The 17,584-nt window shown below is 45.0% G+C and overlaps 1 protein-coding gene across 2 annotated transcripts; it reads left to right on the top strand.

The window, feature by feature from the left end:
* The first annotated feature begins 498 nt into the window (after positions 1 to 498).
* LOC148515103 (uncharacterized) lies at positions 499 to 17,164 on the top strand. Of its 2 annotated transcripts, XM_088480452.1 has the most exons (6): positions 499 to 598; positions 8,684 to 8,836; positions 12,671 to 12,760; positions 13,469 to 13,531; positions 14,842 to 14,904; positions 15,006 to 17,164. In XM_088480452.1, exons 1-6 carry the CDS (start codon positions 529 to 531, stop codon positions 15,425 to 15,427), a joined length of 861 nt encoding a protein of 286 aa, XP_088336578.1. In that variant the 5' UTR covers positions 499 to 528; the 3' UTR covers positions 15,428 to 17,164. The 2 variants fall into 2 exon arrangements, with proteins under 2 accessions (XP_088336578.1, XP_088336577.1); XM_088480451.1 differs by lacking the exon at positions 13,469 to 13,531 and having other exon boundaries at positions 505 to 598.
* The last annotated feature ends 420 nt before the right edge of the window (positions 17,165 to 17,584 follow it).

Raw genomic sequence — 17,584 nt, 5'->3', positions numbered from 1 at the left:
ACAGCACTGGCCACACCCACACAGCACTGCCCACACCTCCTCTGCTTCTCACCAAAGGCCCTTGATGTTTTTCAGCCCCAGGTCCATGTGGCCCTTAATCTGGCTCCGACCCTAACTAATAGATGCTAAACAGATGTCCTACACTGGTGGTTGTAACCTTGGGTGAATTATGTTGTGAAACTTATAATGTAAAATTAAATTGTGGAACTTATCAAATCACAATGCAATCCACAATGCTGGATATGCACTCCATAAGAGCTTCCTTAGTGGAGTTGAATTTAGTAGTACTAATATTTGAAGTTCTATATATAACGTTGCATGCCCCCTCTCTTGGTTTTCTGACTGACAATGTCTTATTCTGCTATTGCTCATTTCCCTATCTCTTCCTCTGCACGTTATCAATGACACAAACATGTCATATACTGCATGCGGTTTACACTCCCCCTATATATTACTTACAGTATGCAATGCAATCTGCCTGTTCTACAGTCTCTCTCACTGTGCTATGTCCATTGATGGTGGTGTAACATGTATGGTAATGTGGATTATGTTGTCCCAGCGCGACATGCTGACCTGTCCCTGAAGAGAAGCCGGTCAGGTAAATATGCAGTTTAACTATTTATTTATTACCAGTTATTTATATAGTGCACACATATTCCGCAGCGCTTTACAGAGAATATTTGGCCATTCACATCAGTCCCTGCCCCAGTGGTGCTTACAATCTATGGACCTGATTCAGACCCAATCGCTAGGATGCTATCACTCGTTGCTGGCCGATATTTGCGTTCTGCGCATGCGTAAGCATCACATTGCGCGTGTGCGGACCACTGCGACAGATCAGGAAGCACTCGCTCGCTCAGCATAGACAGCCCAGTTGCATGAGTGACAGGAGAGGCCGTTTTTGGGTGTTAACAAGGGCAGCCCACTGGAAACGGGGGAGTGGAAGTACGAACGCAGGCGTGCCTGTGTGTTTCAACGCCGTTTCATAGGCGTGCATAATTAACAGGGAGCGTAATTGTACACGTCACCTGGTTGTTTTTCACACTGAAGGGATCGCAGTGCTTGCGGACAGGTATAGTCAACCTCAAGCGCTGCGATCACATCCGATGGTGCTCGATGTACCAATGTTTTCATACACTTCCTGGAGATGACGTGCGCAAGTGGGCATCTTATGAATGGCTGGTGGGCATCTGCATACACAAAGTGATCGCATGCCAAGACATAGTGGGAGTGCTAATGCCTTGCCGAGCGATCGCCTGCCTTGCTGGGCGTTCGCTGGATTTGCATACCTTGGGAGCGAGCGATCGCATCTAACGAACGGGTCTGAATCAGGCCCTATGTTCCCTGCTACATGCTCACACACATACATACTAGGGTTCACTTTTGTCATGAGCCTTTTTACCTATCTTATAGTTTTGGATTGTGGGAGGAAACTGGAGCACTAGGGGGGAACCCGCGCAATCACAGGGAGAACATTGGATGGGATATTTGTACTCTGGCACTGGAAAGATGCCCCTATTCTAAGTGAATGTTAACTTATACCCCTAGTCTTGAGTATAAGATCCTGGCAGTCGGGATACCGCTGGTCAGAATACCGCCAGCGGCATCCCGTCAGTCAGAATCCCAACACCCATATGGAACGAGGTAAGTCTAACCCTAACCTCCTCCTCTAGTGCCTAAACCTAACCTCCCCCTCCCCACACCTTAAACATAAGTCTCCTCCCTAGTGCATAAAGCTAACCCACCCCCTAATGCCTAACTCTTACCCCGCACCCTAACCCCCGATGCTTACCTTCTGGATGCCGGCGGTCAGAATTCTGGTACCGGGATCCCGATGGTGACAGAATTTCGGCACCGGTATTTCATCCATCGGCATCCCGCATGCCGGGATGCTGACTACATCCCGTGTACGATCCCTGGTTTATTAGGGACTCTGGTTAGGAGTGACACAATGATAATATACACTTGTCTAAGTAAAGATCGACTGAGGTATAAGGTAAAAAATATATACAAGTTTATTTAAATAATACAGTAATATCTAAATGTTCAGTCCTGCACTCCAGAAAATAAATAAATGCTTATGCGGCGAAGGTGTTGTGGCTCTACTTAGTGTGGCTCTGACTCACAGTGTGCTCTTGCTCGCAGTGTGGTCTTACTCGCAGTGTGGTCTTACTCACAGTGTGCTCTTACTCGCATTGTGCCTCTTACTCGCAGTGTGGTCTTACTCGTAGTGTGGCTCTTACTTTCAGTGAGGTCTTCCTCGCAGTGTGCTCTTACTCGCAGTGTGGTCTTACTCGCAGTGTGCTCTTACTCGCAGTGTGGCTCTGACTCGCAGTGAGGTCTTACTCACAATGTGCTGTTAATTGCAGTGTGGACTTACTCGCAGTGTGGCTCTTACTCGCAGTGTGGTCTTACTCGCAGTGTGGCTCTTACTCGCAGTGTGCTTTTACTCGTATTGCGCTCTTACTCGCAGTGTGGTCTTACTCGCAGTGTGGTCTTACTCGCAGTGTGGTCTTACTCACAGTGCGGCTCTTACTTGCAGTGAGTTCTTCCTCGCAGTGTGGCTCTTACTTGCAGTGAGTACTTCCTCGCAGTGTGGTCTTACTCGCAGTGTGGTCTTACTTGCAGTGTGGACTTTCTCGCAGTGTGGTCTTACTTGCAGTATGGACTTACTTGCAGTGTGCTCTTACTCGCAGTGTGCTCTTACTCGCATTGTGCTCTTACCTGCAGTGTGCTCTTACCTGCAGTGTGCTCTTACTTGCAGTGTGGACTTACTCGCAGTGTGGTCTTACTTACAGTGTAGACTTACTTGCAGTGTGCTCTTACTCGCAGTGTGCTCTTACTCACAGTGTGGTCTTACCTGCAGTGTAGACTTACTTGCAGTGTGCTCTTACTCGCAGTGTGCTCTTACTCACAGTGTGGTCTTACTCGCAGTGTGGTCTTACTCGCAGTGTGCTCTTACTCGCAGTGAGTTCTTCCTCGCAGTGAGCTCTTACTTGCAGTGTGCTCTTACTTGCAGTGTGGACTTACTTGCAGTGTGGACTTACTCGCAGTGTGGTCTTACTTGCAGTGTAGACTTACTTGCAGTGTGCTCTTACTCGCAGTGTGCTCTTACTCACAGTGAAGCTCTTACTTGCAATGAGTTCTTCCTCGCAGTGTGCTCTTACTCGCATTGTACAGCCATTTGGGTTGGGAGGGGGAGGATTTAAGATAACGAAGGGGATGTTGTGGTCTTGTGATGCTGTTAGATGTTGCGAGACGCAGAATCATGCTCATAGGAGACCTTATTTATATGGTTAATCTGCACCTGCCACAGGGCTGGTGCAAGTTCCAGTGGTGCGACTTATGGTGTGCCTAAAGATTCTCATAGTGGGCGTCTCAATCCTTACACATTCGGATGCCTGCTTGTATGCCAGGGGAGGGCTTAGTACCGGCAATTAGCATTATGTTGTAGATGCGACTGGCAAAAGACGCATGGATGGCAGCGGCTGTTTCCAAATTAAAAATCAATTAACAGGGTTGATCCTAAATTCCTGATGCTGGCTCTTCAGCTGGTCCCCAGCGTCTTTTCCTCTTTGAGAATATCGATATTATTTTGCTGATTTTTCTCTGTATTAAGAGTAGAGATGCCGATCCCGCATCTTCGGGACAGAAGATTGGGTACTAGGGAGGAAAATAGAGACAGGATAGAGGAGAGAAAGGGGTAGGGACTTGGGGAGAGGTAGTGAGATCTCAGGTATGGATGGGGGAGTAGAGGAATAGACAGACGGGGTAGAGGAGAGGAGGGGAAATGGGGAATGGAGGTGGTATCTGGGTCTCAGGCAGGGACGGGAAGGAGTACTTTGGCCAGGAGTAGGCACCAGACAATATATATGAAATCACTAGAGGGGCTGTCTCCCTAGATGCCACCCTCTTTCCCCTTCCATCACCCGTGGCAATTGCCCAGCATGCACCACATAGCTGCTTTATTCAGTGTTATCATGTATTACCTTTACCACCACTTTAGGCAGCTGAAGCCCCTTCTGCATAGTTATGAGAGTGGTATCTGATGCAAGTCATAAAATCTAAAACTGCTGTGACATTGTTGTCCCTTTTGTATTAGCCAGGGCCGTAGACAGCCAGGCCGAGCCCAGGTACAGGGGGGCGTGAGCAGTCTCGCACTGCAGCCCAGCACAAGCTGTGTGCTGAGCTGCTGTGAGGGAGGGGGACAACGACGCCGGACCCGGGCCCCGCCAGGCCCCTCTAGCAAGCCCGGGCTCGGGTAAACTGTACCCGCTACTCCCCCCCCCCCTCTCGGCACCCATGATATTAGCTCACACATCACATTATGAACATATAAATTAGCCTACCCATCTCTAAGGTAGTTCTGCTGTCAGCATGTTAATCCCATTCAGTATTTAAATGAAAATCTATTTCCTTTATTGTTAGATGTAAATGAACACACTTCTATGCCTTAAGCACACCTGGTATATGTACTGCCACCTTTGAACACTGTATTTGCTCAGTATACACATGTACAGTAATTACACATTTTGTGCCTGAATCAGGGTATCCCTACTTGGTTTTTTTACCGGCCTCCAGGCCGCTCGCACAGCTGTGGGTGACCACCCACACCGCGTGCGTGCAGCCTGGCGGTGGTCGCGATTATCGCGACCATCGCGATTATCACGACCATCGGGCTTGCGAGAAGGGTCTCAGGTCTCGCAAGCCGGAGTCGATTTCCTGCTCTAATAGAGCAGGAAGTCCACTAGTGATGTCAGTAGGGCCACCCACAAATGGCAGGCGTTCCTTCGGGAACGCCTCCGTTTGTGCATTCACCCCCCCTCCCCGCCTACAAAACAGGGCGAGCTGTCGATCAACATCGACAGCCGTCCCATTTTGTAGCGAGCCCCAGAGCGAGTGATTTCCCACTCACTCCGGGGCTCGCGCGTGCGCAATGGCCAACCAGCAACCCGCTTGCAAGCGCTATGCGCTCGCGAGTGGGTCTGAATCAGGCCCTTTGTTTCCTATAGCTTTTCCTGCACACTTTCAGAGCACAAATCTGTCCGATTGTAAATCAGCCCGGACCACTTTATTACTGTGTCATCTGTTCCTCAGAATATGGACTACTAGCCCCTGGTCCCACTGAGATTCCCAGGTATCACTCACGCTGTGACATGTATACTAACAGTGTGATACAATTATCATATACATTATTCATATAATACATAATAAAAGAAACATATACTGTACAATAGTGTAATACATTAAGTATAGTAAACTCAGTATAAACTATTATACTACAAAAGCCCACCCTTCTGTGTGTTGAATATTGAAATAGCAAAGTGCTGAGTTTGTCTCTTGAAATCATCTGCACTCCTTACACTCACCTCCTCTTATGGCCTCTCCCAGTGCATTTCATCTCCCTCACATTCTGATGGTCATACCCAGGACCTCATGTTTGCCCATCTCTGTGACAGCTTTTCTATTTGTCTTCCCACTACTTCTTCTTTTCTTCCACTACTGTACTTCTTCTTGCTTCCTGCTCCTCCACCTTCACCTTAATCTATGCGCACACAGCAGCACCTAGGTGGCCTTAACCTTATGTTCTTCTCAGTCTCTCTTGAACCACACTCCTCTCTGCCATCTTAGTTTATGGAGCTGTCTATTTCTACACCACCACACTCTTTGCTGCACTTGACAAAGCCACCCCAGTCACCTCATATCATCACCAGTGATTCAAACCCCAACAGCTTTCCAAAGAGACTTGCTACCTGCAAAATGTACTGTGATTCCCAAAGCATCAATAGATGATACTGACTTCATCCAATTCAAATTCATCCTGTCTTCCTATTATAATGCCCTCTCTCTCACCAAGCTAACTTACTTGAGAACCCTAATGTCCATCCTGCCCAATGACCCCTGGCATTATTAACTTACTGCTCTGCTCTCATCCCACCACTCAATTCTTTTTCAATTTTCACCTACTTTAAAAACAAGATCAAAACTATTTGCCATTAAATCAATCCACAAATCCACTTTCTCCACCAACCATCTAATCCCCTCCCCTAGATGCCCTCAGTCCGTTCTCTCCTGTAACTGTCCTAAGTCTTCACACTCCTCTCTTCTACTTCTTCCTCAGCCTGCTCCCTTGACTTCCCTCAACTGCTCCATTCCCTTTCACTACTTCTCTAACCTCTTCACCATATCCCTCTCACTCCATTCATCTGCTTTTTGTTTCCAAATTTCTCAAATGGCTTGTCTACAACTGCCTGACCCACTTTCTCTCCACCATTCCTGACACAACCATCAGGCTTCCACCTATAACACCCAACTGAGACTGCCCTCACTAGTGATCAATAATCTACATTTAGCTTATCGACAAGTCAAAAAAGTTATCTCTTCCTGCTGTTATTCACCCTTCACTCCCATGGCCTCTGCATCACTGTCCTCTACTGGTTCAGCTCTTACCATTCCTTTTGTGTCTCTATTTCCAACCCCTCATCTTTCTCTGTCTGTTGTGTTTCCTGAAGGCTTTATTCTCTCACTTTACATAGCTTCTCTCAGTGAATTCATACAGTATACTCTTTTGGCCTCCACAACCACTTCTATGCATTTGGAACTCAACTCTATCTATCCTCCACTACTGGCCTTTCTAATTGTGGTCAACTCTCTCTCTCTGCCACCTCTACCTTTTTGTCCCATTGCCATCTAAAATTCACTATTTCCAAAATAAAGCATCATTACCCCTCCCTATGCCACTACCTCTCCCACTGTTTAATTCACAACTGACAACATCAGGCACTTCCCTGTACCCCGCACCCGCTGCCTTTATGTCACCATGATTCCACACATCCAATCAGTCATGTAATCCTGTAAACTTCTCTTTCTAAATATCTAAACACTGACATAATACTCCCCTATCTCACTCAGGATGTAATTGACTACTGCAAGCTCATCTTAGCAGGTTGTCTCCTCTACCACCTTTACAATCTATCATTAATGCAGTGGGAATGTTAATGTTCCTCTCTCACCAGTCCACATCCACTGCACCACTCTGCAAATAACATCACTGGTTCCCCATCCCCTCCCGAATACAATTCAAGCTCCTAACACTCACCTACAGTAATGTCTCATCATGACATAGACCAAGGCACAAACTCTCTGTTTCACTTAGGACTAATGATTTTTGTTCCCTTAAATAAACACTTCTCACTTCTGATTTCTCCCATGCTGTTCTCTACTTATAAATAACCCTACCCTGCTTGACCAGACCCCACTAGCCTCCATTTTTCATGCACTTTCAAAATTCACCTTTTCACTATAGTCTACCCTGGTATGTAGTCAGGAAGCCGGCAGTCTAAATGCCGAAAGCCGGCTTCCTGATTGTGGAATGGGACTAATGATAGGCATCTAAATACCAGCGCCTATCATTATCCAGATGCGAAATCCCGACCCCCGGCATACCGAATGAAGGTAAGCTGGGCTTCGGGACCTCTTAGCCATGGGAGGGGGGGTTAAGTTTAGGGACTCCCAGGAGGACTTATGGTTAGGCACCCCCCTGGGAGGGTTAGGGCTAGGCTAGTGGAAGGGGGGGTTAGGGTTAGGCACCACCAGGGGGAGGTTAGGGTCAGACACCCCCCGGGAGGTTTAGGGTGCGGTGGAGGGGGGGTTAGGTTTAGGCACCCCTGGGGGGAGGGTTAGGGTTAGGCACTAGGGAGGAAGGTTAGGGGGGGAGATGAGAGGGTTAGGGTTAGAACTTTCCTTAGTTGGTAATTTCAGTTTTCTGGCGTTGGTATTACATCTGTCGGGCTTAAGTCTGGCGGTATGTCATACCAGTTTCTCTACCCTTATCATCCTAGACTACTCCCTCTGCACATGCTACCTACCGCAGCCACTTGTGTCCCATTAGCTCCTACTGTACTGCTTTCCTCCTCCCTCTACAGTAGACCAGTGGTTCTCAATTCTAGTCCTCAGGTACCCCCAAAAGGCCATGTTTTTTGGATTTCTTTATTCATGCACACTTGAGGTCATCTATTTTGCTGGGTCTGTAATTATCCCATCTGTTTTCACAGAGAGAAATCCTGAAAACGTGATCTGTTGAGGGTACATTCGGGTTGCAGTTGAGAACCACTGCTCTAGACTATAAGCTCTCACGAGCAGGGCCTCTCTACCATTTATCTCATATTTACACCAGCTTTGTGTACTTTTTATTTTTTCCTGTTTAAATTTAATTTGTGTGATCTCTATATTTAAATTTTGCACTTTAAAATTGCTCATTCTAATTGTATAGTATACTTTTATGCTTTATACTTGTAGTTTGTATTTGTATGTTTTGTTATTATATTTCCTTTGCATTTGTGTGATTTTTATGCTGTCTGACACTGCGGAATTTATGGCCCCTTACAAAGAAACAATGATGATGATGTAACAAGGTCACAATTGTAATTGTTGTATCCAGGACATATTTGAAAATGAGAGGTGGCTCTCAATGTATACCTTCATGGTAAAATACTTTATAAATAAAATAGATAAATAAAACTGAATGAAATAAATAGCAATTAATATCTGGTCTAATTGTTGAGTTGTTCTACAATACATTTTGTTATATGTCTGCAGCCTATGTAATTACCTAATTTTGTTGTAGATAGATTTAGAATTATTATAAAGTAGCTTTGGCTAACTGACCCTCCTTCTTCCTCAGAGCAGAGTAACATATATCTGCAGGAGGAGAGTATATATGAGCCTGTGCGGGGCAGTGATAAGCCAGACCCAGAAAGCCTCTGGAGATTATCTTCAACTGTGAGCAGTGGGGATGAAACTACACTTCACTGGAACCAGGGATCACCAACAAGAAGTACAACTTTATTTTTCTGCTGTTTGTTGTATTAGTATATGGTGCTTTTGTTCAGTGTGTTTAGATATATCAGTGTAGTATGAACAGTCGACATTCAGAATATCAATCGACAAGTTCTGAATGTCAACAGTCAGAACGATGACATGGACATTAGGTCAACAAGCAGAATGTCAGCATGGTTAAAATATTGGCATATTCATAATGTCGACATATAACATGTCGACACCAGAATGTAAAATAATGATGAGTTTACAGAGGGTTGAAGTAATAAAACTAGGCTTGGTCGGTAGGCTATTATTTTTGTTCAACCATTTGTAAATTCATCCTTATTTTAATAATCAAATTGTTACTTTTCACTATTATACATATCTGATAACCTCTAAAAGGTGAGCACTATCTATAATACCCTTTACCCTTCTACTGTGGGGCTGGTGACCTCCACAGTTCAGCAGCTTCCGCATCTCTACCCTTTGAATGGAATCGGTATGAAATACCGCCGTCCGCATGGCCGGCAGTTCAATTCCCAGCAGCGCCTGGCCGACCAAAGCAGAGTTCCCGGCAGCGGAAGCCCGACAGCGCTGGAAATCCTGATCGTCGATAGGTAAGTACTGACTAACCTAACCTAACCCCCTAACCCTAACCCTTCTTAGGGGTGCCTAACCCTAACCTCCCCCCCAAGTGCCTAACCCTAATCCCCCCTCTAAGTGCCTAACCCTAACCCCCCCCTTCCTCGCCGCCTAAACCTAAGTCCCCCGGGGGTGCCTAACCCTAACTCTCCCTCCCCCTAGCCTAAAACTAACGCTCCCGGGGGGGTGCCCTAAACATAACCCTCCCCCCCGCGGCTGTCCACTCGTGGTGCCCGGCATCCCTTTGATCGGGATGCCGGGCGCCGGTCTCCCGGCGTCGGGGAAATGTTAGGCGTCTACATCTAGACGCCCGGCATTTCACCCTCGCCGGGATATGACAGTCAGGAAGCCGGCTGCCGGTATTAAGGCAGCCGGCTTCCCGATTGTATACCCTTTGAACCCCAAATGCACCTGCTATTTCCATAAATGCACCAGTAATACCAGTGCCGTAACTAGTGTGGTGCGACATGTGCCGCAGCACAGGGCACAGCAAGGGGCGCTGTTCAGGCCTGTCAATTTTCTGTTTATAATCAGAGCAATACAAAAGAGAAATTGCCCAGCGCTCTACAAAAGCCAGCGCTCGTGAATCAATGAATCAGCAAATACCGTTCACCGGCTGCAATTCTTAAAGAGGAAGAAATTAGCAAATCCTAATTGCACTGGGAAACAAAATGACTGGACCGCATTAATATTTCATAATAAAACGTTTTATTCTGTCATATACATATGGTAAATGCATAAATAAAAACACCTAAAAACTGTAGTATTAAATATGACCTGGTGCTTGTTTCTCAGGGTAGTAACATTGGAAACAATCTTGCTAATTGGAGTTTGTCAAAACCATTGCAATAGCAACATTGTTAATCATTGAACCACCACCATACAAAATATGACAAAGGTGTAGGTATGAAGTTCCCACACATGGCAGTCAAACACCTTAAACATGGAGCTATCAGCCCCACAATATTTGATGGCAGCCCTGAACAAAGCCACCGATTCCCATCCCAGGTGTTACCAGAACACCTCGAGCACCCTTGCCGGCGAGTTCAGCTACAGGTGCAGGTTACGTAAACAGATCTCCCTGCCGCTGATATTTGCTGCATATACACTACAAGCAGCACTCTTTCTATATCTTCAGTCAGTGATCTATACTGCTGGTTCCTGGCTTATGCAGGGCTATTCTGACAGAGAAATCTTGCTGTAGGTGCAGCTTCACCAGCGCTCTCCTACCTCTAGAGCTGGTGAGCGTTATACTGCATAATTATTGTGTATCATCACTGCAGCCATTGGATTCACACTGTAGTTGGTAGTGACACCTGGATAACAGTGGTACAATGGAATCGGTACCCCTGCATCATTGTACGGGACAATGCAGATTTCACACGGCCCTTCCTCATGAGGCCACGCTCCCTTTTTCGACCATGTGACTTATGTCCCTATTTAAAAAGAAGAGGGGGGGCGGGGAGGTGCGCCAATTCTCTTTCTGGCCCAGGGCACCAAAAAGTCTAGTTACAGCTCTGAGTTATACAGAGGCCTAATTATCATGGCCCTTTTCCCTTAAAGTTTACAATATGTGGAAATGGCAGTTTCTGCCTGATTTCGATAATGTAGGTAAGAATAGATATTATTCTTAATGGGGTCTACAGTCTGACCCTGTGCATTGAGCTATGAAACACAAAGCTTTTTTTGAGCTTGGCCCATTAGCTAACAACATTTTAGGTCCATTTTACATTAAAAAATTCTTAGCTCCAGTAGAATTCGGTTGCACATGTGCAGCCCGATGGCCATGTACACTCATATTGCAGCGTTAATGTGCCCATATAGTGAGAAAAAAACTGTCCAAATTGCTGTGATATGCGGCAATATGGGAAAGTTAATTGTTGTGTATAAAAACATGTAAGGGCTACAGAGTTACAGTATATGCATTTCGCTTACAAGTTTCAATTGCTTATGTTTGTTTTGCGGCCTTGTCATGCAGGTGAAGGTCAGTGAGCGTATTATTGCAAATATGTCCTACTCAGACCTGGACGTAATGGAAAGTACTGTGCACCATATTGGTGGCGTATCTGATGCACTAGTACACTGATGATGATGAATGGATAGCAAACCAGTTCTGGGTATATCATGAGATACATACAGCTTTACATATGGGTGAATACATGCGTGCACGCTTCTATTGGGCAATATACTCATGATGTATAAACCCCATATCGTTTATGAAACGAAGTTATTAATAAAAAGGGCAAATTCAACGCATCTATAACATCAGAAATATTTCTTAACATAATACAAATAAATGTCTTCATGTAAGAAGACATTTTGGAGCTGCCCGCAAAATCCCTAGGACACCCCAGGCTCTACCTCCTAGAGCTGGCGGCCCTGCCCCCTAGGCGTGACGTCATGATGTCACTGATTTAGGGGTAAGGGCAGGCGACAATATATGTGTAACTGTAAATACAGACACAAGCTGTGCCCATGCGCTGTGCACCAAGGTGCATCATTGCATCACAGAACAACATGTGAAATGGCCCAACTGCAAGTCTTCTGTGGATATTCCCTTCATTTTGTACCACCTGTATAGCTTTTGTATGGTAAACTGAGGATTATTTTCCATTATAACAGATTATCCCCAACTCATTCCCCTTCCCTTCTAGAATGAAATCTCTTGTGAGCAGGGCCCTCCCCTTAGGTCCACTATCTCAGCCACTTGTCAGTATAATGATGACATAGGCAGTATGTTCATAATGTGGATACCTTGAAAATGTCAACATGGTTATAGTATGTCAACATATGAAATGACTACATTATCAAACTGTCCACATTAGTTTTAGGGTTAGCGTAAGTAGTAGACTTATCTTAAAAACACAGTGTCGACATTCTGATCATGTCAACATTTCATCAGTGCCGTCATGGCTAAGGCCAACATTATGAACATGTCGACATACTCAGCGTTAACATAATGACCCTTTATTAATGTGCCTATATTTGTTTTTATATATATATATATATATATATATTTGTTATTCAGTTACTTTGTTATACTCTGTTTTGTACGTTTGCTATGGCACTGCAGAAATTTGTGGTGCTTTATAAATAAAGGCTAATAATAATAATTATAATAATAATATAATATTAATAATAATATAACAGACACTGTAGTAATCAAAAAGCTTTCAGCCACTAATAACCATACTGTCTTCTCTCATAGGCAGTGAACGGGGGCTCCGGGCTGCGGTTGCTGTGTTTGGTCTACTGCTGATCCTCATACTTTGCATCTTGTGTTTCTTTATTTCTAAATGTGAGTAGAAGTCTGTATCTTACAATAAATGGAGAGGTTATTGCTGGAAATGGCTACATTAATTAAGGACACAATGTTGGTAAGAGTACATAAGCCAGGATCTATCTATGGTGTGGCCTTCCCCACTGTGGGGCTGCTTCTCAGTCGCAGGTAAAGAGACTGTAGGTGCTGTCAGCTGCAGAAACCTGATTTACTGCATTACACTAATGCCAGTATCCATAGGGCCAATGCGGGAGGTTCATGTGTCTGCTTCAGGCATTGCTGTAATCACCGGCGATTGTGGCCCCGCCCCCGTGGACATCACATAGAGGGGACGTGGCCTGCACCCGGCCCGCGAATAATGTTATATATGTCAAAATGGCCCTTGGCAGAAGAAAGGTTCCCCACCCCTGTAGTAAAGTAATGCCAAACTACAGTATGCTAGATGTTTTTGTTTATTTTTCATTTACATGGAATTTTTTCATAATAAATTTAAAAAAAAAAAAAGACACAAGTAATGTGAAAGTAATACGCTGCACATAATTTTATTATTTCTGTTTTTGGTGGTTTAAGGTGACACTTTATATTTATTCTAGTTGAAGAGTTAATAGCGCTGTTTTTTTATTCACTATTGCTTTGTATACATTAGGGAGGGACAGCCCACTTCTAATATTTTTATGCTATTGCCCCCCTAAGTAGTGACGTAATAGTGCTGTGTATTTTTTGCAGATTCTGTGGTGAGAATGGAATTAGCATCACTAAGAGAGGAACAGCAAAATGTAACATTTTTAGGTAAATGAGTAATTGTTTCTACAAACATTATTATATAAACTAAACCCAGAGAACAGCACTAGTGGGTGTGTGGCTATTAATCATGTGATCTAGAGAAATGGTTTGACACCCTATGCTTGAATTATATGCCTTATTAGCCATTTTTGAGTATTTACCTAGCTGTATTCAACTTATTAAATGTTTATTCAATAGCTACACACCCACTAGCACTGTTCTCTGGTTTTTGTTTGTATTTAATTTACAGGAGTTGAACACTCTCCTTGAACTAGCTGCTGTTTGACAAGCACCATTGTGGTTGTTTGGCTGAGTTTTTATTATGCAAGTTATTCTAGCAAACTTCTTCATTTTATACTTTTTATTTATGGGTTTATTCATATGTAATTTAATAAACAATATACTATATCCATCCAGATTGTTTAAAAATGTATGATTACCTATTTTATTTTTTATTTTTATATATGTGTCATGTCATGTGAGTGTAAAATGGACGATTATAAGATAAAACAATGGTGCTACCCACTCGCCCTTGTACCCTGGGTGAAGGCACTGCTCAGATACCCCTTGTTACAGCCCTGCCCATGCACTATTAAATTATTATTACCCAGTAGAGATTGTCTATCAGGGTCATTTCAAGAGAGGAGGGGGCCCATGTGCAGTCCGGCAGCCACTGAGCGCAGCGCCGCACCGGTAGACTCTGGGTGCTAGAGGGTGCCCAGAGTCTACAGTGAATGCACACGTCACTGGAAAAAATGGTGAAGCGCCCATTTTCCCTGTGTTTTCCTTACTGCACATGAGCAAAACGCTGGGAAAATGGCCACGGCGGCCATTCTCCAGGTAATTTTGACAGCGCAAATACTGGCGCTGACGTGGGACTCCGGAGGCGAAGTGGTAAGTATTAAAAATATGAGTGCAGGGAGTACAGTGTGGGCCCCTCTGGACGCAGTGGCCCATGTGTCCCGCACACCCTTCACCCATTATAGAAACGCCCCTGTTGTCGATCCATCTAGAAGATACTCTCGGTCAATGTGAGACCCTATTTATGGCATTACCTATTATTGACAGCTCAGCAAAGAGTGATTGTCCTAGACATAAACCACTCACTGCTAATAGGTGCAGATCACTAATACCAATCCTACCTCAAGAATGTAGTAGATTAATAAATACATACTAATAGAAGGCTCAGCAGTAAGATAACGGTGATGGTCTGCACAGTGCTAGTTGTTAGATTATTATGTTTTGCTGCACCTGTATACTTTTTATGTTTGTGCATCTGTAAGTAGTGATGCAGTCGCTCTGTGTTATTCTTGCAGATGCTGCTCAGAGAATGGAAATAGCATCATTAAGAGAGGAGCAGAGGAAGTTATCATTTCTGGGTATATAACAAATAATTTTTAAGAATAATGCTAAATAAAGTAATAAAATGTAACAGTGATTTTTCTTTTGACCAAACACCTCCTTAATTTTATCTCTGCAGGTTCCTTCCTCATATTTAATGAAGACCATAATAAGTGTGCAGAGGTACGCCCGTCCTCCTCTCCCTTTGAGCTTACAGCTTCTGGTTGCTCCTCAGTTTCTCATTCTCAGTTCTTCCATTGGCTCCCCGGAGGCAGACTCATGAGCACAAAGGAGGGGCTATGTGTGGGGGTGGAGGGGAAACATCAATCTCAGAAACCATTGAGGCTTTTTCACTGTGACACTGAAAAGGCCCTGACCTGGGCGTGCACTAATAAAACTTTGCTCGGTATTAAGGGAGAGAATCTCTACTTCAACTATGGGAATAACAATCATGGGATAGTTATGCTTTATTGGGGTACAGGACCCTGGAGTCGTTGGAGAGCTCAAAGCCTTGATGGGAAGCTGCAGGATGGGGGGGCTTGTGCTCAGTCCTGTGCTTAATCTAAAAGAAAAAAAGAAAAATGACATCTTTTTCCAGAAGTAGATAGCACAAAACATGCTATATATGTATATTAATTGGTTGTTTTAAAAAATGTGTCGTGTCATGCAATATTCTCACTGGCCCTCATTCTGAGATGGACGCAGCGTAGATGCCGCATGCAGTTGACCAATGTTACTGCACATGTGTCTGAGCCGCCCAGGGTTGGACTGGCCCACAGGGGTACAGGGGAAATCCCTGGTGGGCCCCACTTCCTGAGGGCCCACCCCCTCCTGTAGGGATCCCCTATGTACAGTACATTTATCTGGTTTATATAGACAGGATCGCCATCATGTGCTTTATTATTATATATAGTTATATTATACTGCATTGTGAGGACTATGGTGTAATCACTACAGTACACTGGCTGACCACACCCCTTAACAAATGGGCCCCTATGCAGGGCCGGATTAAGGGCCACATGGGCCTGGAGCTGAAAATGTTCAAGGGCCTATTATAAGAAGCGGGGTAGCTGTGACCAATGCTCTGTAGGGGGGGGGGGTCAGAGCCAAGTGGGTCCACCTAAATACAGAAAAATCATAATTTTGTGAGTAGCCAAGAAATAATTGCTTAATACTTATGATTTATGGCAACTGTGTGGGCAGCTTGTCATCATCATCCTGCCATGATGATGGGCCTATTTTTATGTGGAGGCCTGGAGCTGTAGCTCCATCTGACCCATTGTTAATCTGGCCCTGCCCCTATGCACTCCCCCAGTGGGTCCTTCCTGCCCCAGTCTGACACTGGAGTCGCTCCCTATGGCGTGCACAGTCGCAGTACAGCTTCCAGCACGGGTTGGGTTCAGGATGGTGACAGTCAGGATGGTGACAGATTTTTGTAAGTATTATAACCCTTACCCTAACCCATCCCTCCTGCAGCCTAACCCTCCCCCTAAGCCCAAGTCGCCCCCTGACCCTAATACTTACCTACGCAATATGTCGTGATGCTGACTACATCCTTTCCAGCGCATAGTGGCAGAAGTGTATAAGAAATGTATTGGGCATTCCTGGGTGGCTAATCAGATGCGTGGGCATGTGGTGGTTTTGTCGCTGATAGTGGTTGTGTACAGAGATAATCAGCCACTCACCTAGGAGGCCATACTCAGATGGAAATCTGCACCTTACATGGGGCTGGTGCAAGTTTCGTTAGTGCGTCCAATGGTAGCGCCTATAGATGCACTAAGCATGATCTCAGCACATGTGGGTGCACAGAGATTTTGTGTCGGAAGTGTGTCGGGGTGTCACGCAGAAAGCTTTGCGCACAAAGATGCTGACAGTGGACGTCTCAGTCCTTGCGCAATTGGATGCTCGGCTGTACACCAGGGAAGGGCTTTGCAGCGGCATTACGCCATTTTGGCATCTACGTCCAACTCAGAATCAGGCCCTATTTGCATTCTAAGGACATAATACTGCAAGGAGCAGCAATTTCCCTTTACTGTAGACATCTAGATATGCTGCATGTTCATATCACAATGATCATTATTTGGTAAGATAATGAAAAGAAATGACTTTTATGTAGGGGGAGTGGCTATGCCTCCCTGGCCGGCCTGCTGTGTATAACTGTTCCTGTGCAATACGCTGTGACACATGAGGCGGTCTGTGTCCTGCATCTTCTGTATGGCTTGTTAAGTTGCAGATGCATGTATTTACTATACATTATGCTGTTGCTTTATTTAACCACAGTAACCTCAATGTTTTTCTCATGCGGAAATAGCTTTTAAAATAATAACAAAAAACCCCAATAAAGTTGCAAAATATTAAGTGCTGCATTGGTTTCTAAAGCTGGGTTTACAGTATATGGCGCTTTTTCCATTTGTAAATAAGAGGGTTGTTACCTGCTCAATCCCAGGAAGCAGGGCCCAAGGCCGGCAGTGGTAAGAGAAAGTGCAATGGGGGCGAGAGCATAATACATGCGGGGGAGAATAATACAAGCAGGGAAGACACAACGCCAGGCACCCACCCAGGGGCTGATTATGAATCAGACGAAGCTCTGTACATGGGTACTCTGGGCCTGATTCAGACCCTCTCACGAGCGCTATGCGCTTGCAAGCAGGTCGATGGTGGCCCAGTGCGTATGCGCACGACGGAGACGGCTCTGTCGTGCGCATGCGCGAGACACGG

The sequence above is a fragment of the Taudactylus pleione genome, unplaced genomic scaffold, assembly GCF_031769625.1.
Source record: "Taudactylus pleione unplaced genomic scaffold, aTauple2 ptg000253l, whole genome shotgun sequence".
Classification (NCBI taxonomy): Eukaryota; Metazoa; Chordata; class Amphibia; order Anura; family Myobatrachidae; genus Taudactylus; species Taudactylus pleione.
This window is presented reverse-complemented; position numbering and strand designations above follow the sequence as displayed.

Bases quoted from the DNA above. Each gene is read 5' to 3' on its own strand.
- LOC148515103 (XM_088480452.1), top strand. From the start codon at position 529: ATGTATGGTAATGTGGATTATGTTGTCCCAGCGCGACATGCTGACCTG. The intron at 8,837-12,670 runs GTACAACTTTAT...CTTCTCTCATAG, and splicing joins CCAGGGATCACCAACAAGAA to GCAGTGAACGGGGGCTCCGG. The intron at 12,761-13,468 runs GTGAGTAGAAGT...TATTTTTTGCAG, and splicing joins GTGTTTCTTTATTTCTAAAT to ATTCTGTGGTGAGAATGGAA.